At 35.8% G+C, this 18332-nt stretch overlaps 1 protein-coding gene across 1 annotated transcript in view; it reads right to left on the bottom strand.

Annotated features, from left to right (window-relative positions):
* The window catches only part of MACROD2 (mono-ADP ribosylhydrolase 2), a 2032256-nt gene that overhangs the window by 64439 nt on the left and 1949485 nt on the right, over positions 1–18332 (bottom strand). Inside the window, exon 14 of the mRNA XM_047854222.1 lies at positions 6874–6951. Within this exon, the coding sequence (XP_047710178.1) occupies positions 6874–6951 (78 nt within the window). The remainder of the gene's footprint in view (positions 1–6873; positions 6952–18332) is intronic.

Genomic DNA, 18332 nt, shown 5'->3' with positions numbered 1-18332 from the left:
TTCTTTCCCCCTGCCTTTTCACTTGTACCCACTCTTGATCTGTTTCACCTGTGTGCTTTACATATTTTGGAAATCTTTTCCTGAATGGAAATACATATATTTTCTTCTTTTTAATTTTTCTGAAATAAAGCCAGTAAAATAACATGGGGGAAAGAAACGAGGTGCACAGCTTTGAAATCCAGGAATAATCATATTTGCTCATTCATTCCTGAGCCAAGCCAGGACTGGGCATATTATGGGAAAAGGAGGTATGTGTGAGCTCCTAGCCCTGCACCCCAGCCTGCTGTGTGTTAATGATGACTCCAGGGGTCTCCAGCCCTTCTGCCTTTCTCTGCAGTGCACTCAGACATTCCACATTCCATCTTGCTTTCTTGACCCCATGGGGCAAGCTTTATGTTTGCCTCTCCACATTCAGTCTAGTTGAATTCCACCCACTGTCCTCTGCCCTAATCCCTCCTGGCAGAGGAAACAAAGGAATATAAAGGATCCCACAGTTCATATATATATTTTTATACAGTGAACTCAATCATCCATGCTAATGGGAGGGGACTATTAGAACAGATAATCCAAAAATCCATTCACTTTTCTTTAGAAATAGATCACGTGATTATTTCTTGGAGCCCTGGTAATTAAGTTTGGCTCAAGCTAATGCTTTAAATAATTTGCATAAAAATTGGACTGGGGCCATCAGTCTGGAACTAAACATTTCTAGAGGATAAACCTAAATTCGCTCTGTAAATGGGCTGTAAATGGGCTGTTTCTGAACAATAGTAACAAAAGTATAGTTTTATTGTTTGCAGATTATTATAGGCTCAGATCTTCATAAGAACAAAGACTTTGCTTCTTAGATGCTTGTCTTAAAGATAATGGAAATTGTGTCCTTTTGTTAAACTGGAAACTTGATTGCTGCAAATATTCAAAATTTTATGTTTACCATGTCTAAAAATACCCCAGTTTCAGAACAAAAGTTAAACCTAGATTAGTGTGAACTTGATTATCTTCTAGAACCTTTTGTCATCTCTTGGGGCCAAAAAAACCCCTTACTTTCTTAATGTAAATTCTTTCTTTTTTTTTTTTTTAATTTTTTTTTCAACGTTTATTTATTTTTTTTGGGACAGAGAGAGACAGAGCATAAACGGGGGAGGGGCAGAGAGAGAGGGAGACACAGAATCGGAAACAGGCTCCAGGCTCTGAGCCATCAGCCCAGAGCCTGACGCGGGGCTCGAACTCACGAACTGCGAGATCGTGACCTGGCTGAAGTCGGACGCTTAACCGACTGCGCCACCCAGGCGCCCCAATGTAAATTATTTCTAAAATTATTTTTTCTTGCAGTTACAAAAGAATTGTAATTTCCTCATGGAAACAGTGAAAAGTACATATAAGTGTTGAGCATGATGAATAATTTTATAACTATAATTTATAGCTTTATGACTTTGTCATTGTTAATATTGTAAACTGTGATCTTTCTTGTGTGTGTATACATATGTATGTAGATATACACCTGTGCATGCATACGTGTGTGCAATGAACTTTTTTTTTTAATTTTTAATGTTTATTTATTTTTGAGAGAGACAGAGACAGAATGTGAATGGGCTAGGGGCAGAGAGAGAGGGAGACACAGAATCCAAAGCAGGCTCCAGGCTCCAGGCTCCGAGCTGTCAGCACAGAGCCTGAGGCGGGGCTTGAACTCACCAGCCGTGAGATCATGACCTGAGCCAAAGTTGGGCGCTCAACCGACTGAGCCACTCAGGCGGCCCTGAACATTTTGTAAATACATGTCTCCCTACTCTTGGTGGATGTTACTTTAAGACAAATTCCTAAAGCATAGCTCTTGGATGAAAGTATGAACATTTTACTTTTTATTAGGTTTCGTCAAAATTGCTGATAAGGAGGTTACACCTTTCAGGCTCCCATCAATGGTGTGTGAGCATGTTTGGATACCCTATTCCTACCAATTCTGTGTATTATCAATCCTACTAAAACTCACCTGATACTCAAAAGGAGAAGACACTGAAATCATGTTTTATTTGCATTTCCTTAAGTAAGAGAGTAATTTCTTCATATTTATGACTATATTTCTTATTTTGTAAATTATAATTGAGTCCATTGCCTGTTTTCTTTCTTTCTTTTTTTTCTTACTGAATTATGAGGTCTTTTTTTTTCTTTAGTAAGAAAATCAATTCTTTGTTATTTTGGCTGAGCAAACTTTTCCTGGAAGTTTTTCTTTAGAATTTGATTATAATCTTTATCATCTCAAAATGTGTATATTTACATTTAGTCATTTCTTTTATGACATATATTGACATATGCAGACACATATTGCAGGTACATATATCCATATAATCATGTATATGTTTTTATTTACAGTTCAAAAAGCAGTTCTTATTTCAAAATTAAAAAAACCTTGCCATTTATTTCTTTTAGTCTAGTAGTTTTAATTTTATTTTTACATTTTATCTTGGGTCCTCTTGTAATTTAAGTTTTTGGTGTAAGGGTTAAGCTGGGATTCAGGTGATTTTTCCAAATGGTCAACTAGTTGTCTTAATGCCATTTATGGAGTTATCTGTCTTTGAAATGTCAGCCTGAATATGTACTAAAAACCTAGATCTACTTTGGTCTATTTCTAAACTCTTTATTCTGTTTCATTGATCAACTTGTCTATTCCTAAAGTAGAACTACACTGCTAATCACATTTTTCAAAGATTCCATATTATTTTTAGTCTATTTATTCTGTCACTGACGGAAAATATTATCAGTGAATTCCCCCATTGAATTTCCAAATGGATTTTATTCATATTATATCATTTGGCACATAAAAACCCATCATTATTATATTAAATCAGGGATTTAAATTTTTACTGATATAAAATTTCGCTTTCTCGCTCAATACTTTTTGCTAGAACTCTAACTGGATAGATTCTAAAGTAGTTTCCCATGTTTTCTTTTGATGTTCACTTCCCAAATACACCTTTTCTGACTTTATATTTTTTACGCCCTTACTATTTTTTAAAATTAATTCAACCTGATTGGCTTTTACACTTAATAAAGCAACCTAATTATATTTCTTGTCATAATTAGTTGCCTGTGTTTCTGTTATCTTATTTGATATATTGTGCTTTTCTTACACTCCTACTTATTTTTTTATTATTTGCATTATTAAATACACTTTTATGTTTGGTATGGTCTTTCTGAGAAATTTAAAGAGTAAGATTTCTTCCTTTAATTCTATTGTCATTTAATTCTATTTGTGATTATCATCAAGTTTTTCAAACTTATAGTGTCATAATCTATAGCAGAGCAAGATTTTTAGTTTTTGACTGAAGTCAGCATATTGTACAACCTTCCCCGCTTCCCATCATAATCTTTGCTGTATCAACTCTGACATTGATAACTTCCTTTCTTTTCTCTCCCTCTTTCTTATTTTCTCCCTTTCTTCATTCCTCTTTTAACTATTCTATAAAAATGCAACAAACATAGAGAAGTTCACAAACAATATAGACAGCTCAATCAAATAACCAAAAGCAACTAGAAAAACTATATATCCTTATGATAACTGTCCAGCCAGAAGCCCTGCTCATGGGCCAATCAGAACCTCTTCCCTAATCACCAAACTTAATCAGCACTCTAACTCAGAGTAATCATTACCTAGGTTTTCTTTATCATTTTCCCACTCAAACATGACTTTTCTAAATAGTATTGTTATCTTTTCCTGCTTTTTGAACTTGATATAAATGAAATCGTACTCTATGTAGGCTTCTGTACGTTTTGAATTTAACATTATCCGTGCTTTAGCCTGTAATTTTAGTTTGTAGTTTCCAATAAGACTTTTGCTTCATCTTTATATTTATTCCTATGTAACTTGCCTTTTTCTTCTGATTGTTTTTGAATTTTTGTTTATCACTGGTGTTGAGCAAGGTGATTACAATGTACTCGGTTATAATTTTCTTTACCTTTCTTGTGCTTTGGGGTTGTAGAACTTCTTGGCTATGTGGGTTCATAGTTTTCATCAAAGTTTTGAAAATTTCAACTATTTTTACTTCAAGTATTGTTTTCCTCCTCCTTTCCCATGCTTGTCTTCAGAGATTTCAATTTATGTATATTGGAATTGGTATTACCTTTCACATTCTTCTGTAGCTCACTGATGATCTTTTCAGTTTTCAGTCATTTATTCTCTGTGTTTCAATTTGGATAGTTTCTATTGCTATATCTTCAAATCCACTAATCTTTTCTTCTGCAGTGGCTAATCTGCCATTATTCCCATCAAGTGTAATTTTCATCTCTAGAAATTCAATTCGGGTCATTTTATATCTTTAATATCTCTAACATAAACAATACTTCTTTTAGCTTTCAGAAGATGTGGAATACAATTATAATACCTTTTAACATGGCTTTTCATATTCATTATGCTATCTGTGCCATTTCTGAATTGATTTATATTAACTGATTTCTCTTCTCTTATAGGTCATACCTTCCTGCTTATTCTCAAAATTGGTATCGCAGGGGCACCTGGGTGGCTCAGTCGATTAAGCTTCCGACTTCAGCTCAGGTCATAATCTTGCGGTTCGTGGGTTCGAGACCTACATCAGGCTCTGTGCTGACAGCTCAGAGACTGGAGCCTACTTTGGATTCTGTGTCTCCCTCTCTCTCTGTCCCTCCCCTGCTCACGTTGTCTCTATCTCTCAAGAATAAATGAACATTAAAAAAATATTTTTTAAAAAGAATTGGTATCACTGATATTTATTTAGACTTATCCAATAATTAGCATTTATTATGCTTGCAATTCTTTTCACTTGTTCCTTCTAGTACATTTGTGATAGACTTTATCATTCTATCCTCTGTATTTCTTCCCTTTCTTCAGCATTTGCCATCTCTACTGTTTTTACTTTGGATATATTCTTCTGACCTAAATTATAGTTCACAAATTCTCTTTTAGTTGTGTCTAATATGTGGTTAAACCATGAATCTATTCATTACATTCTTCATTTCAGTAATGGCATCTTTCACTTTTAGACTTTCCTTTATTTTTCTTTTATGTCATTTTGTTTTGTTTTGAATTTCCAGTTCTCAGCCAAGTTTTTCAGTTTTGTCTTTATCCCCTGTAATAGCAGTCAGCAAAATTATTTTATACTTTATACTTTATATACTTTATTTATAATCTGTACTTTATTTCTATACTTCCTATACTTTATTTTATAATAACTCTAATATTTTCAGCCCCAAAGGGCCTATTTCTCTTGACTGTTTTTTATGTTATCTTGTTTCTTTTGGTGGGGGGTGGTGGCTATTTTTTTTTTTTTTTGTATGTGTGTGCTGAACATTATGTTTAACAAATAGTTTTTGTAAATGGCTTGACATCTGTAATACTCTTCCTTTTCCATCTAATAAATGTTTTACATTTGTTTTTCTCAGGTGCCTATAGGGACTAGCATTCTGGGTTGGTCTTAGTTTAATTTGAGGATTGAGATGATTCAAAGCTGGGCACCAGTCTTTCAGAAAGCTGGTCTACTGTGGGTTCATTATTTCTGTTAGGGTACATATCTTTGGGGTTTCAACACAAAAACTAAGGGTTTACTGTGTTCCCTTGCCATTGTCAGCAATGGGACTCCAGATACCTTTTGTAGGATCAGCAAATGACCTAAAATAAAAACAGCTTCAATTCTGCGCTCACATCCCTGGATATGTACTTTTTACCAGAACCTGGTCTGACAATTCTTCACTATCTTGTTAGCTCTCTGTTGCCTTTAAACAGAGCCCATAATTTTTGTTTATTTGTTTGTTTGTTTTGTTGGTGTAGGTTGTCTAGTTATCTTCAGTGATAATAATCGTCTATTTAGACTTTCATTCCTGAAAACACAGTCTTTCCTTTTCCTTTCTCATTTTGAAACAACACACAATAATTTTCAAAGATAAAAGCAAAAATTTAAAACATTCTGATACCAAGTTTGAAGCAACTATTTCAACATTTTCATACATATAATGAGTCTCTTATCATATAGTCATTTCCAAGTGAGTCTTTCTCAGTCTTGACTTTTTCCTTCCTTTCTATATTTCTTGTTTTTGCACAGGATTTTTGTTAGTTTACTCAGAAAGGATACTTGAGGGGTGTATTTTCTTAATCTACGTATTCCTGAGAAAATATTACTCTTGACTTCATGCATGAATAATGACTTCACTAAATATAGAAACTGTGTCCTTCAGAGCAATGGAAATGTTACCCCATTTCATCTAGTATTTAGAATTGTAGAAGAAAGCTAATGCTAATCTGATTTTGGTACTTTGCTTGTAACCTGATTTTGATTTTCCTTTTTTTTTTATCACTTATCTTCAGAAATTCCACGAGGCTTTGTAGATTTCTGTTCTTATTTGAGATTTCAGTATCTTGGCCTATAAATATGTGTACCCTTGTGTTTTGGGTGGAGGAGCTGGTTTGCATTAGAAAAACCTTTTTTCTCTTATTTTTCTAAAGATTGTTTCATTTCTGTTGGTTCTAGTCTCTCTTCTTGGTATTCTGAGGATATGTAGATTCAGTCTCCTAGATATATTCTCTATATGTCTCACATTTATTCTCATTGTTATCATACCTTCATTTCTGTAGTTGTACACCCAATGCCTATAGAGTATAGGCAGGTAACTAAAATAAATAAATCCAGATGGGTACAAAAATAAGTGATGAGGATTGTGGAGAGCAAATTTCCCTTCCAAACTTGGCAGGTACCAATTACTTGATATTCATAGCTAATAAAATAGTATCAGATTCCATTCTGTCTCCAGAAAAACTAAAATTCATGTTTTTTTTGTTTTTGTTGTTTGTTTGTTTTTTACTGTAGTAGTTCTCAGTAGAAAAAAAAAATGAAAAAGGAGTTCACAACTTACCATTGGGATGATCTTGGTCACACACAGAATGATCTGTTACTTCATCGTCTTTTGTAATACTATCGTCCTTTGCAGAATCTGACATGACAAACAAGCAAAACCTCTAGTCAGCATTTTTTTAAGTTTATTATTTGTTTTGAGAGACAGCGCATCTGGGGGAGGGACAGAGAGAGAGGAGAGAGAAAGAATCCCAAGTAGGCTCCGCACTGCCAGTGCAGAGCCTGATGCAAGGCTCGGACCCACAAAGCCACAAGATCATGACCTGAGCCGAAACCAAGAGTCAGAGGCTTAACCGACTGAGCCACCCCTAGTTAGCATTTTTAACTAGGAAGTAGGGCAGCTTCCAGCACTGACATGATAGCTCTATCTTTGGGGAATGTAATTTATTATTTTTAAAAAATATCATTAAAATACCTAAATATTTTCATTGATAAATAAGCTGTTCCTAAAGTACTGTGTAAGATGTTTGTACGAAGGTAAAGATGGCAGAAATTTGATTGGGTCATCTTTTTGCAACAAAGAAGAAAATATAAGCAGGCTTTATGTATTAGTGAAAGTCTTTGGAGAATTGTGCAAAAGGATATGAAAGGAAGGCAAAGTAGAGGAGATTAAAGGAACATCAGTTTTAATGTTCTTAATGCTTCCATTACTGCAATTGTTCATGTATGGGAGCCTTGAGTCCCTGAAAAAGCCAGATGCAGACCTTTGAAATCCAGTTGTAATTAAGTTCATCTTCCTGAGGAACCCTACCAGTAGAACAATAGCAAAGGGGAATACAAACCTTCTGTTCTGGGCAATTTCATCCTCTCCCTCGAATAGCACATTTAAATGTGAAATCAGCATAAGTTCATCTTCTTTTGTTATATGATACACTTACAGGAAATAACATGGCCAACTAGATTTCAGTGACTATGGACTCTTACAAGACTACACAGGATTCCTTGTTGGATATTTGAGGCCTCCTTGTAGGCTCTTTAGAAAGCCATTGTAAACAGCATGTGGGTGGCTTAGTGGCAAGACAGAAATGGGTCTTTCATTCATTCCAAAACTATTTATTAAGGGCCAACTCTACACCAGGCACTTCTTGAAGCTGGGGCGTCAATTGTAACTGACTCTGCACTCCTAGAGGTTATAATCTAGGGCGTATTTTCATGCAGCTAAAAGGGTAGTAATCTAAAGATATCTAAAAGCCATGAGCCAATCTTCCATGCATATGGCCATGGAGAAAACTGGGGATGGCTGACTGACACTTCTATTACAAATGGGTTCTCTACTAAGTTCACATTGCCCCACTGAGTTGCAACTCTGAACAGAGCAGAATTCAGATGGAGTCTCAAATAAATCATTTTTCTTTTGTTTCCTTATTCCTTTTCCCTCTCTCCCTCCCCACACTTGGAGATAGTTTTAAACAATATGGTTTAGAATATTATGAGAAAGTTTTTTTCTTGAACCTGCCACAAGCAACATTTGATGGACAAGTGAGAAACCTGGGTAGTTAACATATGATTCAAATTTAATAACCAGTGAAGCAAGTATACACCCAAAGTGTATGATTTTAATTAACTGCAAATAATTCCCCCAAGGCAAATGTTTAATTATCTGCACAGCTTCTTATTTCTTTTTGAGACTGACAGTAAGTTTCAAAGTCCAAATTTGGAAGCAAAAGTGAACATAGACACATTTTCCAAACAGTTTTCTCACTCAAGTCAAAAATTTTTAAACCAGTTCCCATTAAAACATGCCTTTAATTTTGGCTCTAACATGTGGATTAAAAACAAATCCTTGAATACTTTCTTCCACATTAACACTGAAAGTGAACAATGATTTTAAAAAGGTGCTATATGAATCAGGCTAAATTTTAATTTTGAAAATTTTATTTGTTTATAGGAAATGGCATCATTTGATATGTAGTCTTGGGCAATACTCATTTCCCTCAACATTAATGTTTTAAGATGATCCAAGATTTTGCATGTGTTTAAAATATATTTATGTACAATCCACAATAATTCATTATACTTTATCATTTACATAAACATTATGTTTCATGCACCAAATATTATATAAGAAATGTCTTTTAAAAAGTTATTTACTTGAGTTTATTGGTTTAATTATTCACATATGATGGGTGATAGTATTTGAAAAATCAATCTCTAGACTATCACTAAAATCTATGTCTCTAGCAAATTAATTGAACTTTCAGTTTCAATTTCCTTGGAGAGTTGTTTTAACATTGCTAAGGTAGGTGTCTTCTGATATTATGTCCTCTAATCTATATGTAACGTATTTCATTGAATCCAAGACGGCATCAATTGTTATTTTCACCATTATATAGGATTAGAAAAAAAATGCTACCAAATGGACTATAAATAACACACTATTAATTTAAGAATGTGTTCTAGTTTTAGAAATAAAATATATAAAACACTATGTATATTGTAGAACTATATTCTGTGTGTACACAAGTACATGTCTTTATGTGATGGCAAGGATTTCCTAACAACACGACCCATCGCCGAACCCACAAGTTAATATTGCTTTGTATTTGAAATGGTTGCACCTCCACATACAACAATAAAGCTAGATGAAAGCGGTAAGACCATGACCGCATCCACACATGACCACGTGGTTACGAAAGACTGTTTCCATTGCTGTTTCTCTTTCCAAAGGGCTATTTGAATTCCTAGTCACATGAACCTTGGCAAGACTGGATGTTGAATGTTTTAAATCATAGATCCTATTATATTATACTTAGTTGGGGGTTTGAAATAACAGTGGAGCTTTTGTGTCTAGGGGGTGATGAAAGTTGCACTGTGTATGTATAAAATATTATTCATAACGAGAAAGTAAGAAAATATATCTAGTATAGATGGTCACTAAAAGAGTGTATTATTTCTATGTGAAAAATGTAGTGGTATATACTAAATTCTTGCAGTACCTTGGATTCATCTTATTTTATTCTAAAAATTATCATGTGGTAATGTTCAAAAAATGTAAAGGGGTTATCACCTAATTCTGAGATTCAGTCAATGCTATTTTAATAGCAGAGAACTGGAATTAAATTTATATGTAGATTCTGACTTTCAAAATCTTTAAGGTCAATGTTCTATTAGAAAATTTTTTCAAATGCAAATATTAAGTTGAATATTCAAGCCAAAGTTCTGAAGATAGATTATCTTCTAAGATTAACAAGAATAAAAAGATACACTTTCATAAATTAAAACAAAATCTCCTCATTTAAGAAGTTGAAAAGGTTTAAAAGAATATTTAAAATAGATTAAAATTAAAAAAAAACATAAAACAAATTCTAAACAGTAGGCCATTTTTAATGCAGTCAATTACACATATCTATATGGAATAGTATGTGGATAGATTGAAGATGTGATGGTAAATGATCAAACTATTGAATTTTCAATACACATATCTAAACCATAAATCAAAATAGGTACTATCACTTTCAAAAATGTCCCCTTAACAACAAAAGTTCTTAACCTTAGTTAAGAACTTAGTTCTTAACCCTTGAATATACTCTAGGGGTCCACAAACCTTTTTGAATTGATATGTAAAATGTGTACATATATTGTTACTCATTTCTCTAGAAGGAGATTACTTCCATCATACTCTCATATGTCAGCAAGGTTAAAAATAACTATAGAAATTTACACCTTAATGCTAGTGACACTGCTATTTTACAAAAGATTTTTAACATAATTGAGAATTATCCACAGAACTTGATGTCCGCTTCATGAATTTATAAGTAATGTCTCTTTTTGAATTCTTAAAGTAGATTTGACTTGAGGAAATAGCCAAAAACATACACAGATGTGTTTAATAAATGATGTGGGCAATCCAGCTGGTAAACAACATTTTGCATCAAAATTAGAAATGACTATAAAGTACAAAATGGAATGGTGATTAACAGTCTTTGAAAACATTTTCAAGTCAGGAGATGTGCAAAAATCCATCTAGTAAAAAAGGTAATCCCTGCCTACTATTTAGAATTGCAGCAAGAGGTCATGTTGGTGCAGAAGTTCCAAGGAGTCTGAACAAAATACATGCTATTTACAAATACCTATGCCTGATCTATTTGCTTTGTAGCATGTACACATTCATACATGAGTCTCCTACCTTGATGCAAAAGTTGCCCAGAAACACAGTTACCTGGATTTCCTCTGATTCTTGTCAACTGTTTCGATTACAAGAAGCAAAACATTTATCCTGGCCTGCTCATTTGAATCGCTGGTTTATTATGTGAAGCAATTAGAATGAAGTAGTTTTTCCTCCATCTGAACGGTGTGTTTATCCACAATAAACTAGAGTCTTCACAGCCGATTATGGTCTCACTGAAGCTTTGCAGTGACTATTCCTCTATATAGGAAAAATATATCCTGCAATACATTTCCAGAGTATTCCGATGGCAATGACCTAAACTGTAGTTGGTCTCAGTGCAGCTGGATATACAAGGCTGCTCTATATTTACCTGAAAAGTAACTGGGTCCGTAGGACAGGCCGTTGCCCTGAGCACTGGGAGGCCAGACTGAGCTAGGATCGGTCATTTGTCTTCATTATGCAATCATTAACCCCCATTAAAAGGGGCCAATCATTCCCAGAGTTATGGAATCCGGGTACTAACAGTCTCTGAGGCACAGCTGAGAAAACTACCATCATGTACCACTAACTTTGCTTCTATTAGAAACCACATGCCAAATTCCAAATAGTAACTTGTGTAAACCAGCTGATATCTACACTGGCAGTGGTATTTTTCTGCAGTTGTTATTGAAAATATAAGCAAGTAAGAGGATCAATTGTGACAGATGGACACTGGCTTGGGGTTGTGATTCTGGATTTACAACAACATGCTTCCTAACTCTAGGAAAACCCATTCACCTTACATAATCTTGGTTTCTACACATAGGAACTGAGGGTGCTAAACCACTCTCTCTAAATTCCTTACAATGCTAATCTGCTGATGTATCCAAATGATCTCTTTGTTCTGACAACGCCTCTGTAACTGTTCAGGCTTCCCTCATTTTCTGCCTACCTGAGTTGGGCTGTTCTCACTGTGAGATTTATATTATTTATAAAATAAAGGTTAATGGTGGGGGAAAGGAGTGCCATGTGACATCAGTGCCACACTGGCCATTGTTAACTCTGTGACTCGTCGAAGGATCATCACAATGTCTAATAGAACAGCTGGATATGAAGCCAGGCTGGACTATGATGGAAAAAGAAATGCTTAATTACCCTTTTCCATCAAGTTAATTTTTCCCCCTTGGCAATGTAAACAAAGGCAAATCTGCTCTTGTTTCCAGTTGTCTGTGACCTGCTATCCTTGACCTCCATCCTTCAGATTCCTTTCTGATCTTGCCTCCCTCTATCACTCTATGCCTTGCCTAGCAGGATTTCTTGATATCCTTTTCTTTTTTTAAAGGATTAAAAAAAAAATCTGACCAGGCCACAGGCATGAAAAGTAGCTATGGTTCTGAGTGTAAATTGACTTGGAATTCTATTAATATGTTGGTCTATAAATCAGGGAGTGTTTTATTTATACTTCTTAATTCAATCTGATAATGAAAAGTCTTTGAGAGAACATTCCCTGTAGGAGAAATGATGAGGGCTTTTTGGGTCCTAACTCTGAGCATAGTCACAGCCTGGCAGCTGGCCACCATTTCTCAGTTACTTTATTTCATGGAGAAGTTGAGGCAGTAGCGACAGTCTATCTCCAGATTCATAAATGCTTCAACCTTTGGGTTCAGGTTGTTTTCAGCCAGACACTTGGGTAGTGTGGCTGGGATGCAAGGACCCCACACTGCTGAGAGCCAGACATTTTTTCCTACATTCCTAATGGACTGAGTCAAAACTCACCTCGTTGGAGCACAGCTTGTCTTTTTCCCCAAGTGATGTAAAGACATGTGTTTGGAGACATTTGGACTTTTTGTGGGAGTTACTAATTTTCTGTGAACTTCAAAGACCTGGATGATTTCTCCTTAGCACCTATTTATTCCTCACATCTCAAAGGATCCACAAGCCTATCCAAATGAAAATGGTTGCATGTCCTCACTTTTTTCAGTTTTTTTTTCAATGTCCTGTGCTACTGAATACAATTCTATAATATGAAGAGCTGCAAAGTGGTTCACTTTGTGGATCTACCACAAGCTATTTTACTACTGCTTCTATTCTTGGACAATCGGGTTGCATCCAATTTTCTGCCATTATAAATAATCCTATGATATTGTGATATTGGATGCCCCAAAGCTGGATTCACTCTACTATTCTTTCTCTTACCTCTTCCAGCCCATTTCTATCTCTGTGGCCTAGATAGTTTAGATCTCTCTATACCTAAGCCTTATAATCGACCATGCTCCACCAATATCTTATTGGGATACTCCTGAGATCACAGCAGATGGTTCCGGGAGATGGGCTTCTTTCTGAGACTCTGAGTGAGGGCATTCTTTCCTTGGATGAACCAGAAGTACCCAGCAGCTAATGTCCAACTGGAAACTCCCTAAAGGCTTCAGGAGATAAAACCTGTTTCCTCACCTCTCTGGGGGACAATTTTAAATATACTCTACACTTCTTAGAGAAATAGAGCCCCAGTTCCCCTCAGCAGTAACCTGCTCACAAATGTACCCTCTTTTGTCTGTCTTCCTCTCCCTGACCTACTTCCTTATGCCTTACCCGTGCTTCCTGGGACCACCTCTCAAATAAACCCTTTGCCACCATATCCTTGTCTCAGAGTTTTGCTTTTGGAGAACCCAAACTAAGATAGCCAAGATATTCACTATCAGTCTCTTGGAAGAGATTTACTGAAAGAGAAGGGAGGAGCCACAAGCCATGGATGAGGTGGAACAAAGAAGGATAATGAGCAACTTGGTGACTTTAGAAGAGTAGGAAGAAGGAAAGAAGGTAGGAAGTCTTAGACGTTCCTTGAGTGGACAACTCTTTGAGGAGTTGCCTGAGTCTCTAGACGAACTGCCTGAGCTGCTGTTGCCTCCAGATGATCCAGTTCTTGGGGATGATGAAATGGTTTCTTTGAAGACTCACTGACTTTCCTACCAATTGAAGTAACCTCAGTATATGTCACTTCTGCATAGCTTGTGTGAGTTTGACTTTACTTTGTAGTGTTTGTGAGTTCATTATCTAATCTTAATGTGTATGTGTGTACTTCAAACATTTCTAAAGTGCCTTTTACAAATGTTACTTTTAGAAGTATAGTGTTCTTTTAGATCCATTTTTTAAAACACTCACTGTTTTAGGTGTTTCAAATGTACACCACTCTCATGAACCTTGTACACAGATTGAAAAATACTGAACCAAGAAACTTAGAGAAAGTTAAAGAGGGGAACAGCCTGGTCATGCAGAATAAAACAAGTTCAGTAAATTTCATTTCCAGATATGACCCTGGTGGGGGAAAAATCAGGTGACATCTGGTATTACAGGAAATGGGGTGTATAGAGGCATTTGTATGATGAAGGCAATGTTTTGCCTCATAAACTGAGAAAAATGTGTTAAAACAAAATACTGCAAAATGTGATTTTATGAGGACCTTGGGAAGTATACTAAGGATTAACTTAAAGTGTTTTTTTTTAATTTCTAGGAAGAAATAATAAGATAATGTATTTTAATCCACTAGTATTTTACACTAAATTTAACTGTGAGTTCTAGAAATTATTATAATTGTTTTTTTCTAATGTAATGGCTGACTATATTAGTCTGCTTGGGCTGCCATAACAAAATACCACGGACTGAGTGGCTTAAACAACAGATTTTTTTTTTTTTCATAGCTCTGGAAGCTAGAAGTCCAAGATCAAGGTACTGGCTTATTTAGTTTCAGGTGGTGGTGTTCTTCCCGGTTTGCAGAAGGCTGCTTTCTTGCTGTGTCCTCACACAAATCAGTGTGTATGCAGAAGGAAAGACAGAAATTGAGGTCTCTCCTTCTCTTCTTAGTAAGGCCACTGCTCCCATCAGGACCTACTCTAAAGCTAATTACCTCCCAAAGACCCCACCTCCAAATACCATCACAGCAGGGGCTCTGGCTCAACATATGACATTTGTGTTTGGGGAGCATGCAAACATTCTGACATGTACATTTCGGAACATGTAGGTTTGTATGATTTATTTAACTTTTGAATGTTGGCCATTCAAGTTGGTATCCCTGACGCACAGCAGAACAAAGTCTCAACATGGAGGTGGAGATGGAATTTTCCCTAAATGTGTGGTTCCCTTTCCCCATTTCAATTCTCTCAAATTAATTTTCATTGATCCTTAAACTGCATCAGTCACTGTTTGGGTGGAAAAGTAGCAATGAGGGAATCTGGGGTGATATCCAGAACAATAACTGGCATTCCTGTTAGCTAATCAGAATGGACATGTCCACGGGGGCAGGGTTCTGGAGCCTGCTGTCTTGTCTGGGATGACAGGATGGTAGTGAAAATTACTTGCAAAGAGGGGAGTTTAGTCACTATTTGCCAAACACCATGTAAATATTTTGGCATTTTTCAAGTACTTGCAGCAGTACCAGACTGTACTGGAAGATTATCAGTTCTGTGTATAGTACAGAACTATATTGATAAATTCCCCAAGAAGATAGTGAGAATAGTTTCATAACCAACAGTCTCTGATGATTTCGCATTGGTGGAAAAAATGAGAAGTGGCTTTACTCTTATAGACCAAAAGACTCTACAATGTAAGGACTGAATAGTTCTCAACCACACATTTGTGATGTCATCTTATTTTGTGGCCCTACCTAATAAAGCACCACAGCAAATAGAATCATTGCAAACTTTAAAATAAAACCCAAAACCAGCAGAAGGCAGGAAATAATAAAGACTAGAGCAGAAATTAATGCTATCGAAACCAAAAAAAAAAAAAAAAAAAAACAGTAGAACAGATCAATGAAACCAGAAGCTGGTTCTTTGAAAGAATTCACAAAATTGATAAACCACTAGCCAGTTTGATTAAGAAGAAAAAGGAAAGGACCCAAATAAATAAAATCAAGAATGAAAGAGGAGAGATCACGAGCAACATAACAGAAATAAAAACAATAATAAGAGAATATTATGAGCAATTATATGCCAATAAAATGGGTAATCTGGAAGATATGGACAAATTCCTAGAAACATATACACTACCAAAAGTGAAACAGGAATAAATAGAAAATTTTAACAGACCCATAACCAGTAAGGAAATCAATTAGTAATCAAAAATCTGCCAAAAAAACAAGAGTCCAGGGCCAGATGGCTTTCCAGGGGAATTCTACCAAACATTTAAGGAAGAGCTAACACCTATTCTCTAGAAACTGTTCCAAAAAATAGAAATGGAAGGGAAACTTCCAAACTCTTTCTATGAAGCCAGCATTACCTTAATTCCAAAACCAGACAGAGACCCCACTGAAAAGGAGAACTATAGACCAATTTCCCTGATGGACATGGATGTAAAAATCCTCAACAAGATATTAGCCAACCAGATCCAACAATACATTTAAAAAAAATTATTCACCATGACCAAGTGGGATTTATACCTGGCATGCAGGGCTGGTTCAATATCCACAAAACAATTAACGTGATTCATCACATCAATAAAAGAAAGGACAAGAACCATATGATCCTCTCAATAGATGCAGAGAAAGAATTTGACAAAAGACAACATCATTTCTTGATAAAAACCCTCAAGAAAGTAGGGATAGAAGGATCATACCTTGAGATCATAAAAGCCATATATGAATGACCCAACACTAATATCATCCTCAATGGGGATGGTAGCTTTCCCCCTAAGGTCAGGAACAAGACAAAGATGTCCACTCTCACCACTGTTATTCAACATAGCATTGGAAGTCTTAGCCTCTGCAATCAGACAACATAAAGAAATAAAAGGCATCCAAATCGGCCAGGAGGAGGTCAAACTTTCACTCTTCGCATATGACATGATACTCTATATGGAAAACCCAAAAGATTCCACCAAAAACTGCTAGAATTGATTCATGAATTCAGCAAAGTTGCAGGATATAAATTCAATGCACAAAAATCGCTTGTATTCCTATACACAAACAATGAAGTGACAGAAAGAGAAATCAAGGAATTGATCCCATTTACAGTTGCACAAAAAAACATAAAATACCTAGGAATAAATCTAACCAAAGAGGTGAAAAATCTATATGCTTAAAAATATAGAAAGCTTATGAAATAAATTGAAGAAGACAAAAAAAAAAAATGGAAAAAGATTCCATGCTCCCGGATAGGAAGAACAAATATTGTTAAAATGTCAATACTACCCAAAGCAATCTACATATTCCATGCAATCCCTATCAAAGTAACACCAGCATTCTTCACAGAACTACAACAAATAACCCTAAAATTTGGAACCAAAAAAGACCCCAAATAGCCAAAGCGATCTTGAAAAAGAAAACCAAACCAGAAGGCATCACAATCCCAGACTTCAAGCTATACTACAAAGCTGTAATCATCAAAACAGTATTGTACTGGCACAAGAACAGACACTCAGATCAATGGAACAAAATAGAGAACCCAGAAATGGACCCACAAACGTATGGACAACTAATCTTTGACAAAGCAGGAAAGAATATCCAATGGAATAAAGACAGTCTCTTCAGCAAGTGGTGCCGGGAAAACTGGACAGCGACATGAAGAAGAACAAACCTGGACCACTTTCTTACACCATACACAAAAATAAACTGCAAATGGATGAAAGACCTCAATGTAAGACAGGAAGCCATCAAAATCCTCGAGGAGAAAGCAGGAAAAAACCTCTTTGATCTTGTCCTCACAAATTCTTACTCAACACGTCTCTGGAGGCAAGGGAAACAAAAGCAAAAATGAACTACTGGGACCTCATCAAAATAAAAAGCTTCTGCACAGCAAAGGAAACAATCAGCAAAACTAAAAGGCAGCTGACAGAATGGGAGAAGACATTTGCAAATGACATATCAGATAAAGGGTTAGTATCCAAAATCTATAAAGAACTTATCAAACTCAACACCCAAAAAAACAAATAATCCAGTGAAGAAATGGGCAAAAGACATGAATACATGAATAGACACTTCTCTAAGGAAGACATCCAGATGGCCAACTGACACATGAAAAAATGCTCAACATCACTCATCATCAGGGAAATACAAATCAAAACCACAATGAGATACCACCTTACACCTGTCAGAATGGCTAACATTAACAACTCAGGCAACAACAGATGTTGGCGAGGATGCAGAGAAAGAGGATCTCTTTTGCATTGTTGGTGGCAATGCAAGCTGGTGCAGCCAATCTGGAAAACAGTATGGAAGTTCCTCAAAGAACTGAAAATAGAACTACCCTACCACCCAGCAATTGCACTACTAGGCATTTATCCACGGGATACAGGTGTGCTGTTTTGAAGGGACACATGCACCCCAATGTTTATAGCAGCACTATCAACAATAGCCAAAGTATGGAAAGAGCCCAAATGTCCAT

Source organism: Prionailurus viverrinus, chromosome A3, assembly GCF_022837055.1.
Source record: "Prionailurus viverrinus isolate Anna chromosome A3, UM_Priviv_1.0, whole genome shotgun sequence".
NCBI classification, from domain to species: Eukaryota; Metazoa; Chordata; class Mammalia; order Carnivora; family Felidae; genus Prionailurus; species Prionailurus viverrinus.
The sequence above is the reverse complement of the archived record's forward strand: the minus strand, read 5'-3'. Positions and strand labels throughout refer to the sequence as shown.